Raw genomic sequence first — 17,076 nt, 5'->3', positions numbered from 1 at the left:
TCATACTCTTGAAGGCCCTAGACAAGTTATCAGAGTTGCTGAGAAGATAAAAACCGGCGATGTTTGCAGTTCTGATGCATCTGGAATTGAACCCATGATCCGTTGTGTGCAAAGGCTGGTTCGTACTTTACCATTATTGGCTTTTGGAAACTATGTTCTTCCTCATCGACCTCGAGTTCGTCTTGGGCCGCTTAGGATATTCTCTGTTATCTCTTCTACCTAGAAAACCACTGAAATATTTTGAAAAATCTACCAAAACATCAAGAATTCTACCCATTAAAGCAACCGTGATTGGTACTATTAATGGAGTCCAGACATATTGGTTATTATAACCTTGTGCCTAGAACTCAGGGTTTTCTCAGGCGTGTCGTCATATTTACTGCGGTATTTCGTAATGGTTCCACTTTCCTGGACAGATTCATAAATAGGTCTAGTGTTCACTACGATCTCGAAGAGCAAATAGATCAAATGTATTTTGTATGGGCGCCTTTTATATTAAGTTACATTTACCAAAGCCAAGAAAGAAGAATTTTTTGCAAAGAACAATAAATTGTGCTTAAATGCATTTGTCAAAGCATGAACATTCAAAGAACATATGTATATAACCAATTCTAATTTGTAGAGAAAAACTCAAGTGTTAAACTTAACTTTAATTTTATTTCTTCAAAATGACATGACTAAGCTTGACTTCTGGCAGCTTTGCGTTCATAATATCGTTGAACGGCTGCCTCAAATACTTCGCCAACGGTACGTTTTTTCCAAATATCTTCTTTACTTCGCTTCGGTTTTGGTGGAAGTTCTGGTTCCTCGCTCTCTACTAAAGGTACTGGCAATTTTTTCTCTTCATCGGGAACTATTGCTGGGTCTTGCGTTTTTTCTTTTTTCAATGAATCTAAATTAAGAGCTATCTTACTACTTTCAGAAACAGAACTAGCATTTGTTATGGAATCATTAGCTACTTTAGCTGACTTGTCAGACTTTTGTTTGGTATTGTTTTCCTTGTCCTCAGAATCGGAAGAGTCCGAATCATCAATACTAAAATCTGAATCAGCATCTATATTATTCGTTAAATGTTGTTTTTTATCTTCGGTGTCTTGAAGGGATATGTCCGCAGGTTTTTCTTCCTCTTCATCATCCGAGGATTTCCGTTTCCGATAAGCTCTTTGCTGAGCGGGTCGCCCAGATTTGATCGGTTTGTACGAGATCGCATCTTCATTAGAATCTCCAACTCCAGAACTAGTAACTTCTGGGTGCAACTCTGGCTTTTTTACATCTTTCGTCGTTCCCATTTTTTGTTCATATAAATGGCGATAGAAACCATCTAAGTCCTTTTGTTTTCTTACATCGCCAATAGCTTCGAGATAGTCATCGCGCTTGTTCTGTTCTTCCAGCTTACGCATTTCTTCTAATTTCTTACGATATGACGACGTAACAAAAGCTTCCTTGTCTTTGAACTCTTCACCTTCAGCTTCACGTTCCTTCTGTACTTGCCGTTCGACTCTCAGTTCATTTTCCAGCTTCCGTCTTTCTGCGGTTTCCAAAAGCTTAGTAATATATTTGGGTTTCTTGGGTTCATTGCTTTTGACTTTCTTTTCCTCTTCTCGTTTATTCTCCATGTCATCATACAATTCATCATATTGGAAAACAGTCGGATCTTCGGCTAAAGCTTTTTCTTGCAGATTCTTGGCCCGCCGCCTTTCCATAATACTGGGCCCTAGGGCAGTTTTCTTCATTTGCATTTTTGGTGGTCCATTGTCCGAATCCGAACTACTGCTTTCGTCGAAAATTGAAGGTCTGGAGACTTCACGATGCGTTGCAGGTGCTGTCTTTTTCTGTTGACCAGGAATAATAAGGCCATATCTGGAAAATGTACAAACGTTTCACAATTTTTGTAAATAGAGAATTCATATTTTACTCACTGTTTGGACATATTGAAAACAATAGAGTTGCCAAGAGAACATTTCTATGGTTGTAAAATTTGTTAGACAAATAGTACTAACAGTAATCACGGATGCCATATTGGCTCTTGCCACTTTTTTGGGTATTTTGTTTTCACGATGTTTTTCAAGATTATAATTGTAAAGAAGGATGAAAATTTATCCCAAATGATACCCACTACGAGTGTTTTTACTTGACTGAAGCAAAGTAATAAATACGGGTTTAACTCACGTATTTTTTATGGAATTTTATGTAAAAAGCAATATTATTGATTGCTTTAGCTCATTCCCATAGGTTAGGTTAAGTTAGGAAATGTCACCACCAATACTGAAATGGTATAATACCCCACTGCATCCAAGGTAGGCATTCAACCATTTCATTATTTATTCCCTACATATTTATAAAAATATTTTGTTCAAAGTCTATCATCTTTTTTTGAACATTTGTGCTGAATAACTTTCCCTATAGCACATCTTCCAAGCACTTTTTATCAATTTTCTTTTTGAACTAGATAAGTTAAAGATATGGCAACTCCATAATTAACCAACTGATTGTTGCTACGGGCGCAATACAACTCTGGTTAAAATGGCGCTCCGCGAATTGAAGAAATGCTTTAATTTTCAGACGGCTGCCACAACCTGCTGCGTGCGTTTCAGAAAGAAAATTTTGTGAAAAGCCGGAAAAACTCTTCAAACTAGACGAAAACACAACAGAAGTAAGCTTAGACCAATAACAATGCATTTCTAATAAAATTTTGTTGCAAATCGAGGATTTTTCGCGAAAAATTCATCGCAAAGATTCTTTGTTTCCGTGGAAGTTTGTGAAATTCATAACTCACGACGCAGCGAATTGAAAAAAACGACCGAGCACGAAGTGTTAAGCAGAAACGCATATATAGAGACGTGCCAGTGGAGTCTCAATCTTGAGGTTAGCTGTCTCAGTAAGACTCAAGGGAAAGTTTTGGTGCTGCAGGCTAAACCTCAGCTCCGGAAGAGCAAATTTTGCTCGAAAATTTTCTTTAGTTTAATAAATAATTGATTAAAAGCCATTTATCATGGCTACAAACGATTCAAAGGCCCCATTGAGGCAGGTGAAGCGTGTGCAGTTTGGTATCCTATCTCCAGATGAAATTGTAAGTTTTTTTGTTAATAAAAACTACTTTCAGGATGAAATTTATTACGCACTATGCTATGACTGTTTTTATTTACAGCGACGTATGTCTGTCACGGAGGGCGGTGTCCAATTTGCAGAAACTATGGAAGGTGGCCGACCAAAATTGGGCGGCCTCATGGACCCTAGACAAGGTGTTATTGACCGTACTTCCCGTTGTCAGACATGTGCTGGTAATATGACTGAATGCCCTGGACATTTTGGCCATATCGATTTGGCTAAACCTGTTTTTCACATTGGTTTCATAACGAAAACCATCAAGATTTTGCGATGTGTTTGTTTTTATTGTTCCAAAATGTTGGTTTCGCCTTCAAATCCAAAAATCAAAGAGGTTGTTTTGAAAACAAAAGGTCAACCAAGAAAACGTCTAGCGTATGTTTACGATTTATGCAAAGGTAAAAAGATTTGTGAAGGTGGTGAAGACATGGATATGACAAAGGATGGGCAACCGGCTGATCCTAATAAGAAACCTGGACATGGTGGTTGTGGTCACTACCAGCCATCTCTCCGAAGAACTGGATTGGATGTGACTGCCGAATGGAAACATGTTAATGAAGACTCACAGGTAAGTCATGGGAATTTTTTTTCGGGAATAGACTGTCAAAAAAATCGAAAATTCCATGTGGATATTTTGTAATATTCAATATCTAATTTTAACAAAAAAAAATCTATTGTAAATCGCAGAGTAGACGATATTGTTTTTTTTTTTTTTTTTTAAAGAATTATTATTTTAATAAGTATATTTATGTACCGTGGTGCTATGGTTAGTATTTCCGCCTTGCATACATAGTTCCATACATGGCTTACCGAGAATAAAACCGAAGCCGATTTGTTAAATGTATAATTATTTGTTTCGAGTGGTTTATTTTGATATTACGAGCTTTTTTAACAAACTTTTTTGGGACTTTCAGCATACAAAATTCAAAAGTCATTTTAATTCAATACAGAAAGAATTAATATGACTTGAATTTTGTATGCTGAAAGTCCCAAAGAAAAAATTTGTTAAAAAAGTTGTATATCAAAATAAACCACCCGACACAAATAATTCGGTTTTATACATTTAACAAATCGGCTTCGGTTTTATTCTCGGCCGAAATAAGCCATTTTTGCCGAACATCGTCTTCATCCAACAAAATTTGTTTAGGTCAAGTTCTAATGTACGGACATGGGATGAATGTGAAAAGTCCATCTTATCAAACCTTGAAAAAGTCGAAAGATAGAAAATTTGTCTCCAGTTTTTAAGCACATTTAGACTTGGAATCATTTGTGATACTGAAGGTGGCAAGCGTCTCTCTTCATTACTCCACGTTGGCTCTGAGTTAGCATGACTTTCAGGAAATTAAACTGAGCTTTGCACAATTTATGCCTAAAAACACAACGAAATCTCTTGGAAATAGGAAATTTTGAGATGTCTGCCACACTATGGCACTAAAATTAACCCCCATATGCGGACAGTTCTCAAAAGTAGACAAGGAGACCTAGGATGTCTACTTCTGAGAGGTGTCACCACGCCTAAAGCTATGGTCACACTAGGCAAATATTTGACCAAATTGAGTGCCAAACATTTTTCCAGAACCATTTTCCAAATATCTGGATACGGTTTTTGGAAAATAACCCTACCATGATGTTAAATATCCAATATGAGCTCATAGTGTTGGCTGGCTTGGCTGTGGCGACGGATTCTTTTTCGATTTCTGTCAAATATTTGCCCAGTGTGATCATAGCATAAGAATCGAAGATTGCACAAATCAAATCAGAATTTCTCTATCTCGAAAAATATCGACAATAGACTTTATAATCCAAAGTGAAATTACTTACTTTGCGAAATTGTAGGACAGTTTTGCGAATAGAAACATAACATAACAAGAACAGAATGTGCAATTTTTGAATGGATAAAGGGGTTGAGTATATTATTTGAAATTTAGGATTATACGATGACGATTAGTTTATTCCAGTTTTATCCGCCATATGTTTGACGAACTGTTAGTTTTAATTTAATTTTTATCCGATATAAAAAGATATCTACAATTTACTTTCTATTAAGTGACACTGAATGGTCGTAAGTGATTTTGTAAAATATTTTCTTAATCTTTTGTAGGAGAAAAAAATTCAAGTCACAGCTGAACGAGTATGGGAAATTCTTAAACATATTACAGACGAAGAATGTTTTGTTATGGGTATGGATCCTAAATATGCCCGTCCTGATTGGATGATTGTCACAGTTTTACCAGTACCCCCATTGGCGGTGAGGCCGGCTGTTGTTATGTTCGGTGCCGCCAAGAATCAGGACGATTTAACACACAAACTTTCGGATATTATAAAAGCCAACAATGAGTTGCGTAAAAACGAAGCATGTGGTGCTGCAGCCCATGTAATTTTGGAAAATATAAAAATGTTACAGTTCCATGTAGCCACATTAGTCGATAACGATATGCCCGGTATGCCTAGGGCTATGCAGAAATCAGGAAAACCCTTAAAAGCTATCAAATCCCGTTTGAAGGGTAAGGAAGGTCGTATTCGTGGTAATTTGATGGGTAAGCGTGTGGATTTCTCGGCACGTACTGTCATTACTCCCGATCCCAATTTACGTATTGATCAGGTCGGTGTACCTAGATCGATTGCACAGAACTTGACTTTTCCGGAATTGGTTACACCATTCAATATAGATCGTATGCAAGAATTGGTGCGTCGTGGTAACTCACAATATCCCGGAGCTAAATATATTGTACGTGACAATGGTGAACGTATCGATCTGCGTTTCCATCCTAAACCTTCAGATTTACATTTACAATGTGGCTACAAAGTTGAAAGACATTTGCGTGATGATGATTTGGTTATTTTCAATCGTCAACCTACATTGCACAAAATGAGTATGATGGGTCATCGTGTAAAAGTTTTGCCATGGTCAACATTTCGGATGAACCTGTCGTGTACTTCTCCATACAATGCTGATTTCGATGGTGATGAAATGAACTTGCATGTACCACAATCTATGGAAACAAGAGCTGAGGTGGAAAATATTCACGTTACACCTCGACAGATCATTACTCCACAGGTAAGGTGTAATAATTTGAGACGCCAATGATGAGGCTAATATTCAATTTTTTGTTTGTTTTGTTTCTATAGGCCAACAAACCCGTCATGGGTATTGTGCAGGATACCTTGACAGCTGTACGTAAGATGACAAAACGTGATGTCTTCATTACGCGAGAGCAAATGATGAACCTATTGATGTTCTTGCCCACTTGGGATGGTAAAATGCCTCAACCTTGCATTTTAAAGCCGAAACCTTTATGGACTGGCAAACAAATTTTCACACTTATTATCCCTGGCAATGTAAACATGATACGTACTCACTCTACACATCCTGATGACGAAGATGACGGACCCTATAAATGGATATCTCCCGGTGACACCAAGGTAATGGTAGAGCATGGTGAATTGATTATGGGAATTCTGTGTAAGAAGACCCTGGGTACTTCAGCGGGTTCTCTTCTCCATATCGTTTTCTTGGAATTGGGTCATGAGATTGCAGGTCGCTTTTACGGTAACATTCAGACTGTCATTAACAATTGGTTGCTGTTGGAAGGTCACAGTATCGGTATTGGTGATACAATTGCTGATCCTCAGACTTATAATGAAATTCAGAATGCCATTAAGAAAGCCAAAGACGATGTCATCAACGTCATTCAAAAAGCCCACAACATGGAATTGGAACCCACACCTGGTAATACACTGCGTCAGACTTTCGAGAATCAAGTAAATCGTATTCTAAACGATGCTCGTGACAAGACTGGTGGCTCTGCTAAGAAATCCTTGACTGAATACAATAGTTTAAAGGCTATGGTGGTGTCTGGTTCTAAAGGTTCCAACATTAATATTTCTCAGGTTATTGCTTGTGTAGGTCAACAGAACGTTGAAGGTAAACGTATACCCTATGGTTTCCGCAAGCGCACATTGCCGCATTTCATCAAAGACGATTATGGTCCTGAGTCTAGAGGTTTCGTAGAAAATTCATATCTTGCCGGCTTGACTCCATCCGAATTTTATTTCCACGCTATGGGTGGTCGTGAAGGTCTTATCGATACTGCTGTAAAAACTGCTGAAACTGGTTATATCCAACGTCGTCTTATAAAGGCTATGGAATCTGTAATGGTAAACTACGATGGTACTGTACGTAATTCGGTGGGTCAACTTATTCAGTTGCGTTACGGTGAGGACGGTTTGGCTGGAGAAACTGTGGAGTTCCAGAATTTGCCAACCGTGAAGCTATCGAACAAATCCTTTGAGAAGAGATTTAAATTTGATTGGTCCAATGAGAGATATATGCGGAAAGTTTTCACCGATGAAGTTATCAAAGAATTGAGCGAGAGCGGCAATGCTTTGCCCGAATTGGAAATCGAATGGGATCAGTTGTGCCGGGATCGTGAGGCTTTGAGAGAAATTTTCCCCAATGGCGACTCAAAAGTTGTATTGCCCTGTAATTTACAAAGAATGATTTGGAATGTGCAAAAGATTTTCCATATCAATAAACGAATGCCCACAGATTTGTCTCCCTTGCGTGTGATTAATGGTGTTCGTGATCTTTTGCAACGGTGTGTAATTGTGGTGGGCAATGATCGTCTCTCTAAACAGGCAAACGAAAATGCCACCTTACTTTTCCAGTGTCTGGTTCGATCAACATTGTGTACTAAATATGTGGCCGAAGAGTTTCGTTTATCCACAGAAGCATTTGAGTGGTTGATTGGAGAAATCGAGACCAGGTTCCAACAGGCCCAAGCCAATCCCGGTGAAATGGTGGGTGCCTTGGCAGCCCAGAGTTTGGGCGAACCTGCCACTCAGATGACACTGAATACTTTCCATTTTGCTGGTGTATCCTCAAAGAACGTAACCTTGGGTGTACCTCGTTTGAAGGAAATCATTAACATATCGAAGAAACCCAAAGCTCCTTCCCTAACCGTGTTCTTGACAGGCGGTGCTGCCAGAGATGCGGAGAAGGCCAAGAATGTCTTGTGTCGTCTGGAACACACTACTTTGCGTAAGGTGACAGCTAATACGGCAATTTACTATGACCCCGATCCACAACGAACTGTCATCGCCGAGGATCAGGAATTCGTCAATGTCTACTATGAAATGCCCGATTTCGATCCAACTCGCATTTCTCCCTGGCTTTTACGTATCGAATTGGATCGTAAACGTATGACTGATAAAAAGTTGACCATGGAACAGATTGCGGAAAAAATTAATGCCGGATTTGGTGATGATCTTAATTGTATTTTCAATGATGACAATGCCGATAAGCTGGTCTTGCGTATACGTATCATGAACAATGAGGAAAACAAATTCCAAGACGAAGATGAAGCTGTGGACAAAATGGAGGATGACATGTTCCTGCGTTGCATTGAGGCCAATATGTTGTCTGACATGACACTACAGGGTATCGAGGCCATTGGCAAAGTGTACATGCATTTGCCACAAACGGACAGTAAGAAGCGTATCATCATCACGGAAACGGGTGAATTTAAAGCTATTGGTGAATGGTTGCTGGAAACTGACGGTACCTCAATGATGAAAGTACTCTCAGAAAGAGATGTTGATCCTGTGAGAACCTCCTCTAATGATATTTGTGAAATTTTCCAAGTATTGGGTATAGAGGCTGTGCGTAAGTCGGTCGAGAAAGAAATGAATGCTGTGCTACAGTTCTATGGTCTTTATGTAAACTATCGACATTTGGCCTTGTTGTGTGACGTAATGACAGCTAAAGGTCACTTGATGGCCATCACTCGTCACGGTATCAATCGACAAGATACTGGTGCCCTTATGAGATGTTCATTTGAAGAAACTGTTGATGTGCTCTTGGACGCATCGGCTCATGCCGAAACGGACCCTATGAGAGGTGTATCTGAAAATATTATTATGGGTCAATTGCCGAAAATGGGAACAGGTAAGAGGCAAATGTTTGTTGGAAAAACTATTTTTATTATTCGTCTGTGATATTTACAGGATGCTTTGATTTGCTTTTGGATGCTGAGAAATGTCGTTATGGTATAGAAATTGCCAACACTATGGGCTCAAGTATCCTGGGAGGTTCGGGCATGTTCTTTGGAGCGGTCTCAACGCCTAGCATGTCGCCACCTATGACACCTTGGCAAAATTGTGGAACACCCAGATATTTCTCTCCTTCGGGTCAAAGTAAGTCCATTGATGGTATGATTTAAGTTAGATTTAATCCGATTTTTCTTGCAGTGAGCGGTATGACTCCTGGTGGACCCAGCTTCTCTCCTTCTGCTGCATCGGAAGCCTCTGGTATGTCGCCAAGTTGGTCACCAGCACATCCTGGTTCGTCGCCCAGTTCTCCTGGACCACCAATGTCACCATTCTTTCCACCATCACCAAGTGTGTCACCATCATATTCACCAACTAGTCCCCATTATACGGCATCATCGCCCGGTGGGGCATCACCAAGTTATTCGCCACTTAGTCCAAGCTATTCACCTTCGAGTCCAGCGTATGGTTCAACATCTCCACGTTATTCTTCGACCACGCCAAATTTCAATCCACAATCAACAGGTTATTCACCATCGAATAGCGGCTATTCTCCATCTTCTCCCGTGTATTCGCCAGCTTCGCCGTTTCACTCTTCAAGTCCTTCATATACTGGTAGCGGTGGCTCAAATACGTACTCTCCAACAAGTGCTTATTCACCAACTTCTTCCAATTATTCGCCAAATTCTCCTTCGTATTCGCCAACTTCACCTTCTTACTCACCTTCAAGTCCTTCATATTCCCCTTCTTCACCATGCTATTCACCAACTTCGGCATCCTATTCTCCCTCGTCTCCAACATATACGCCAGTAACTCCATCATATTCACCATCATCTCCAAATTTATCATCATCTCCCCATTATTCGCCGGCCTCACCGGCTTATTCTCAAACTGGTGTAAAATATTCACCAACTTCGCCCAAATATTCACCACCTTCACCATCATACGATGGCTCTCCAGGATCACCACAATACACTCCGGGATCTCCGCAATATTCTCCAGCTTCTCCCAAATATTCACCGAGTTCTCCGTTATATTCGCCCTCGTCGCCACAACATTCACCTGCCAACCAGTACAGCCCAACAGGATCGAGCTATTCGGCCTCATCTCCCCGTTATTCGCCCAATAACATGTCTGTCTATTCACCAGGAAGCACAAAATATTCCCCAACGTCACCCACGTATACACCAACCACACGCAATTATTCCCCAGCTTCGCCTATGTATTCTCCAACAGCGCCATCGCATGGCTATTCACCTACTAGTCCAGCATACTCGCCTAGTAGTCCCACTTATGAAGAGAGTGAAGACTAAGATATTGATGATAATGCTGTTAATGGTCGGCTATAAGATTAGTATCGACATTAAAACTTGGTTTTTGTATTAACTAAATGAAACAGCACGCATTTCCCCCTCATATCATCCATACATGTGATGATACCACTAGGGATTAGACACAGACACACACACGATTAGAATGTAGGTTTTAAACAATAGTAACAAAATATATTCTTTATTATATGGATTGTAGTAAGGATTGTAATAAGAAGTTTTCAATTATTACGGATATATATCCTCATCCTTTTGTTTTCTCCTCTATTTTTTTTTTCTTCACTATGTATTTCAAAAAATATATTATTTAAGGTGACGTAATAATCTATATAATTAAACACAAAATAATTATCACTGTTTTGATGCGACGAATTGGTTTCTCAATGAGCGGTATTTGTTGCACTCCAATGTACACAGAAATTGTCAAGGCAGTGATTATTTTTGTTTTTAGCAATTTTAACCTCATTTCTTTTGGAATATATAGTTTAAAGTATGTAATATTTTAAATTAAAAAAATAATAAAAAATAAAAACCATATATTCATACCAAACTAGATAATTGTAGACCTTTATTTGATGAAATTACGGCAGTCATGATCGAATATATCCTTTCGGAGTGGAATAGAAGATTAATATCAAATAATTGAGGAAGTGGACACCAAACGTGAAAACAACTTCAATAATCTAACCTAACTTACAAATCATTGCTTAAATTCGGTTATAGTAGCAAAATCCTCCCGCAATTGCGGATATTTTGATTGAGCAGCAAAATAAAACCACATATTTTTAAAGGTTTTTAGTTTTCATATTGTTTTTTATTATAGGAATTACAACTACTTGATTGGGAAATAAAACTAAAGTGTGATTCTATATTTGAACAGTAACTAAGTTGCTAATTATAATTCTCCGCTTAATCTTTGGTTAGTTTTTCTTTTATTTTTTGATAAATACTTAAACAATATTCTATTTAAATTAGATTGAATTCTACAAATATTTGTGAGACTAGAAAAATAATATGGGATTTGTATAAGGAAATTTTAGGACCTAAGTTAATTTTAAATAAATACAAAATAATTAAAAAGGCAATATTCATACAGCATTAAGGATTGACTGAGATTCATAAGTCAATCCATTCATGGGAATTTGAGTGAATAAATGATTCGGTGATATTTAGTTAAGTTTTAAATTTTCACTTTCCGTGTATTATTTGATAAGTGTTCAATTCAAATATATGTTCTAGCTCTGAATACACGACACCATGTTATCGACTGTTAAACTTCTCTCTTAAAACCCGGCAATTATCTCTAGTGAATGTTTTGCTACCCATGAGAAGTGTATTGCTATTTATGCTATTGAAAAGTTTGTTATGGCGATTTGGAGTCTAATAAAATGTGCAACATTTTCGAAATTGGTTGCAAAATATAAGCGACATTATAGAATCTATAAGATTTAATATCCCTTACAATGTTATAAATAAAGGCCTCCAACCCGAAATTTCCGTTACCCATAAGAATTATTTATTGCGATATATTTGCTACTGAAAATTCCATGAGACGTTATTATCGATTTATTACACTTTACTCCCATAAGAAATGCATTGCAAAACTGTGTTATGGGCACGCAAACGACATTACCGCTAGAGGTTTATACCGGGCTTCAGGAGAGAACAAATTTTAATAATCGATAAAAACATCTCACGGAATTTTAGCAATACATTCTTTACGGGTAGCGGAAATTTCCGCTTGTTATTCATACTAGGCTTAACTGATTGTAAAAATAATAGTCGAGAGCGCCGCTTTCAAACGGAAGTCGTCACGTAGTCCGTGAATACTTCCCTAATGATATGGACCTCACTCATATATTTTCTCTGCATCTCGGTTTCTTGACTAGGATTTGTGAATGGCGAATACATTTTTGAATTCACTATTTATTTATCTAATTACTTGCAGGATCGGGAAGTTGGTATAACCACTGTAATAAGTGGTTGCATATGCACTTGCTGATGTTTTTGATCTTCGTCTTTGGGTCATGCAACAATATCGGTTGCTGAATTGTAGGTGAAGTAATTTAAATTGAATTCATCATTAAATAAAACCACTTCCGTTTCTTCCCCACTGGTATTTGCATCATGTCCTTGCTGATGATGATGCTGATTATGGTGGCCGTGATGATGATGATGATGGTGGTGATGCTGATTACCGGCTGTAGTATGACTGTGTGCCAGAGGATGTGGATGTGATGACATTTGTATACCCAATTCCAGAGGATCGATTTCGGTTACATAATACGGTGTGCTTGTCGTATGACATTGGCTGGAAGATGAGGTAAGATGCCGCAGGCCACTTTCATTGACGGCAACATCCTTATGTATAGGGTTGAGATAGTCTTCTGGGACAAAAAGAAAAATATGATTATGAATAACGGGAAATGGAATGAAAACAAATCATGAGCACCCAGAAAGAGTTACAGTGATAGAACAAGTTTCATTATATCAACGAAATGTGTCGCTAAAATTGAGCCAACGTAATAAATTCGTTAGTACAACGAAATTGTTCATTATTATGACGAATTTTCTGTTAAACAATTAACTGTTTCGTGCTATTTACGAAAGTTTTCATTGTCAAAATGAACATATTTCGCTTTATCAACGAAAAACTGTCGTTGCCTCAATTTTAATGAAATTTTCTTTGTGTGTATGTCGATTCGTTGTGTTTCTTAAATAATTCCTGTAGTTTTTACTGATAGTGGATTTTATCAGGCCCAGCGATGTAGAGAACACTACAAATTATACATGATCACGTCTTCCAGTTACTTAGAATTATGTTTTTTAGCGTCTTAGCATTTGCTTTCTGAGTAAAACTGCAACAATTGGCGTTACCACTGAACACCTAAGTAAACCTAAGCGTTCTCTCGAAGCCCTGTATGAGATATGACTCGACATTAGTTTTGTCCCATTTTCGGCGGAGCACCACGAGAAGTTCAACACCTGTGGTATAACTATGGTCGGTCTGACCATTGAGTACGAATGGAAGACATGAAAATTCCGACAATATAGCACCTGAAGTATCACGAGTTCATATTATGTCAATGCTTCTTATAGATAAACTCAAAGGTGGAAACAAGGTTAGGTTTGTTTGGGTATAGTGGCATCCCGTTTTTTTCAGTCTCAATTCGACTATTCGGTCCATTGTTATACCACTGTGATGATCATCTCTTTTTTCACTGAATGCTGCCGGATTCTATGTTTAGCTCAATGACAAGGGACCTCCTTTTAATAGCCGGGTCTGAACGGCGTTTCACATTACGGCGAAACAGTCTGATATGTCACCAGCATTACTGAGAGGGGATAAACTACCGCTGGTGATGGCTCGAAAGTGTATGCAAGGGGTGCATGCTAACCATTGCACCACGGTGGTGCAATGGAATTAAAATATTTGCTGGTAGATAAAGAAACATGGATATATGAAGCGCGAGATCCAGATGTACCATAGAGGACCCCAAGTGATGGCCCCCATGACCTTAACTGGCCTGAGAACTTTTGGATACCAGGTAGCATGCACTGCCAAACTCCCGATTGCCTTCATATTCTGGATATGGATGTAGAATATATTGATAGACCCTAGGTTACGTTCTTGTGGCAGCTTGGTACGTCGGGCTTAGTTTGGCAGATGTGATACCATTTGAAACAGTCGTTGTATCTCAACACAAGCTTTTACGCAACCTTCGCATCAGAGTACGAACCATTATAACAGATTTAAGGAGAAATAACCGGGGTCTAGAAAACAGCAAAAATAGTACACTCATAGAAAAAACTCTGCTAAAAACAGCAGACGATGTCTGCTGTTATATTTTTGTACTTCAGGGCGTAATGAACAACAATTTATAAAATTTTTAGGTTATAAAATTTTCCCCAAAGCCTATTTAAGAACCAAAAGTAGTTTTTGGTATATTTTTGCACTGTAATATACTTACAAGCTCCTAAATACGATCAGCAAACATTTTGTTTGCTGTTATGCCTCAATTCGACAAATATTCAGATTTTTGGTCAAATACTATAGATATTCATAAAATATTATGTTAATTATGTTAGGATAGCTCCTAAGTTGACATTTTTATTTGTTTTAGCCAAAATCAAATATGTTTCAGTGTAATCGAGCTTCAAAAATAGCAGGAAATGTTTGCTATTTCAGCAAACAGTGACTGCTGTCCCTTTTTCAGCAGACTTTCTGCTGTTTTAGCAGACTTTTCTGCTGTCCCTACTAACAAATTTCTTTGGGTGTATGTACACTTGAGGAATACAGAATCCATGAATTTTAATGTAAATACGTTTTTAGGTTAACAGCAACGGAAGAATATGAGCCTAAATGGCAATATTCTTGGCGTGACGTTTGATAACCTGTTCCTCCATGGTAAATACGTTAAAATGGCTGCTAAGAACGGAATCCTGGGGTCTGGTAGCACTTTAGAAAAAGGTAAGGAGACGAATCAAAAGATTTACGAGTTGATTGATCATCCTCTTATCCATTATGCGGAACCCGTTTGGACTGAGAGACCCAATGGAGGTACCTCCCTGCAGTCGGTGCATCATACTACACTTCAGATAGTCACTGGATGTCACTCTAAGACACCGGAACAGCATTTGCAGCATGAGTCAAAATGCTCTTGGTGAGGCAATTCTGTGATCTCCTAACTCAACAGTACCTCATAAAGTGGAGGGGATAAATCACCCGAGGGCAACCCAGGAGGGCAACTTCTGAAAGAGCCAAGGCCATCCAGTTCGATTTCAGAAGGGACTTACAATGAATTAGTCACCTGATCGGCAATGACAGTGATGAGGGAGGTACACACGGCAGTTCAGAAGGCGATCTCTGTATAACAGTGCAGCATTGTACCTGGATTGGACCACCACCTGTCAGCGACATGGAGATGCAGTCGGTGCTGCCAGTATTTTCCTAACTCTTGTCCCCAAAAATCCCCAATTTAAATTAAAATTCTCAAAAAAAATACCCAATAAATTTATACCAAGTGTTTTTTTGGAAAAGGTTAAGGACTAGGCTCTACTGTAGAAAATCCGTAATAATGTAAAAATTGAAAAAAATATGAAGATTTCATAACACAAACCAAAGAGACGGGTGTTCAAAATTTTATCCGATACAAGTCCACATCGAATTTTTATCTTATGCTAATTGTCTTCTACATGCTCGAGAAATAGAAATGGGAGTTCGGTCAACATGTGTATTTATGAATCAAAAATGAGTTATAAATAGTCAAGAAATAAAATTGGGTGATCGACCAACATGGTGGAATATCTTTTCCAAAACTGTGGAGTACGTAGATGAGGGGGCAACATTTCGAGCAGACTCCTTAGGAAATAACTTCACATTAGTATAAAAAATTCTTAGGCAATCAGAGTAAATTGTAAAATGGCTCGTGGACCCCAAATAAACGCTGTGGAATAAAGAGGAGGAAAGGTTTTTTATACTTGTAGCATGTAGAAGGAAAGAATAAAGGGTGATACGGTCAAAATTTGGTCAATATAAACTTGACATATTTCTTTCAATTTTGCATTTAAAAAACCTGAACACCCCTCATTTTGAAGGTGTGTGTGTAGAATGTTGCTCCTATTTTGATTTTGGAATTCACTCTTCAGTTGTCAAAATGCCGTCCAAGCAAGAAGAGCAGCGTATCAAAATTTTGCTCGCGCATCGCGAAAATCCGAGCTACTCGCACGCAAAGCTGCCAAATCGCTAAAAGTTGCCAAATCAACCGTTACAAATGTAATTAAAGTGTTTGGGGAACGTTTGTCGACAGCCAGGAAGTCTGGATCGGGGGGAAATCGAAAACCGGAAGCCGCTGAGACGACAAAGAGAGTTACCGGTAGTTTCGAGCGAAACCCTAACCTCTCTCTACAAGATGCCGCAAATAAGCTGGGTGTATCGTCTACAACCGTGCATCGAGCCAAAAAACGAGCCGGACTATCGACTTACAAGAAGGTAGTGACTCCAAATCGCGATGATAAACAAAATACGATGGCCAAAGCGCGATCCCGGAGGCTGTACACGACGATGCTGACTAAGTTTGACTGCGTGGTAATGGACGACGAAACCTACGTCAAAGCCGACTATAAGCAGCTTCCGCGAACTGTCAAAGTTCGCAAAGAAATATCTGGTTTGGCAAGCCATCTGTACCTGTGGCTTGAAAAGCAGCATTTTCATAGCTTCCGGGACTGTCAACCAAGAAATTTACGTGAAAGAGTATTGGAATAAACGTCTGCTGCCTTTCCTGAAGAAACGCGGTTGTTCCGTACTGTTTTGGCCGGATTTGGCATCTTGCCATTACGGTAAAAAGGCCATGGAGTGGTACGCCGCCAACAACGTGCAGGTGGTTCCCAAGGACAAGAACCCTCCCAACACGCCAGAGCTCCGCCCAATTGAGAAATACTGGGCTATTGTCAAGCGGAACCTAAAGAAGACCAAAAAAACTGCTAAGGACGAGCAGCAGTTCAAGGCAAACTGGCTTTCTGCGGCGAAGAAGGTGGGCAAGGTGGCTGTACAAAATCCGATGGCAGGTGTCAAGCGTGAGGCCCGGCAATT

At 39.0% G+C, this 17,076-nt stretch overlaps 3 protein-coding genes across 4 annotated transcripts in view; 1 reads left to right on the top strand and 2 right to left on the bottom strand.

Moving 5' to 3' along the window:
• Window positions 1-637: 637 nt before the first annotated feature.
• Window positions 638-1,980, bottom strand: LOC142229834 (uncharacterized). Its single transcript, XM_075300413.1, has 2 exons — window positions 1,920-1,980; window positions 638-1,860 (listed from the first exon to the last, which is right to left on the bottom strand). Exons 1-2 carry the CDS (start codon window positions 1,928-1,930, stop codon window positions 678-680), a joined length of 1,194 nt encoding a protein of 397 aa, XP_075156528.1. The 5' UTR covers window positions 1,931-1,980; the 3' UTR covers window positions 638-677.
• Window positions 1,981-2,550: 570 nt separating this feature from the next.
• Polr2A (RNA polymerase II subunit RpII215) lies at window positions 2,551-11,042 on the top strand. The gene is made up of 6 exons (XM_075300002.1): window positions 2,551-3,070; window positions 3,149-3,673; window positions 5,207-6,163; window positions 6,235-9,052; window positions 9,112-9,300; window positions 9,355-11,042. Exons 1-6 carry the CDS (start codon window positions 2,993-2,995, stop codon window positions 10,464-10,466), a joined length of 5,679 nt encoding a protein of 1,892 aa, XP_075156117.1. The 5' UTR covers window positions 2,551-2,992; the 3' UTR covers window positions 10,467-11,042.
• A 244-nt stretch (window positions 11,043-11,286) lies between these two features.
• The window catches only part of fd3F (forkhead domain 3F), a 64,525-nt gene continuing 58,735 nt past the window's right edge, over window positions 11,287-17,076 (bottom strand). Inside the window, exon 5 of one of the 2 annotated variants that reach the window (XM_075300004.1) lies at window positions 11,287-12,868. In XM_075300004.1, coding sequence (XP_075156119.1) covers window positions 12,510-12,868 — 359 coding nt within the window. In that variant the 3' untranslated portion in view covers window positions 11,287-12,509. Of the gene's footprint in view, window positions 12,872-17,076 lie in introns of both variants that reach the window. The other variant, XM_075300003.1, reaches the window with a different exon arrangement.

Source organism: Haematobia irritans, chromosome 3 (genome assembly GCF_050003625.1).
Source record: "Haematobia irritans isolate KBUSLIRL chromosome 3, ASM5000362v1, whole genome shotgun sequence".
NCBI lineage: Eukaryota > Metazoa > Arthropoda > Insecta > Diptera > Muscidae > Haematobia > Haematobia irritans.
Note: the sequence above shows the minus strand (reverse complement) of the source record. Positions and strands in the feature narration are given on the sequence as shown.

Bases quoted from the DNA above. Each gene is read 5' to 3' on its own strand.
- Polr2A (XM_075300002.1), top strand. From the start codon at position 2,993: ATGGCTACAAACGATTCAAAGGCCCCATTGAGGCAGGTGAAGCGTGTG. The intron at 3,674-5,206 runs GTAAGTCATGGG...AATCTTTTGTAG, and splicing joins ATGTTAATGAAGACTCACAG to GAGAAAAAAATTCAAGTCAC. The intron at 9,053-9,111 runs GTAAGAGGCAAA...TGATATTTACAG, and splicing joins ATTGCCGAAAATGGGAACAG to GATGCTTTGATTTGCTTTTG.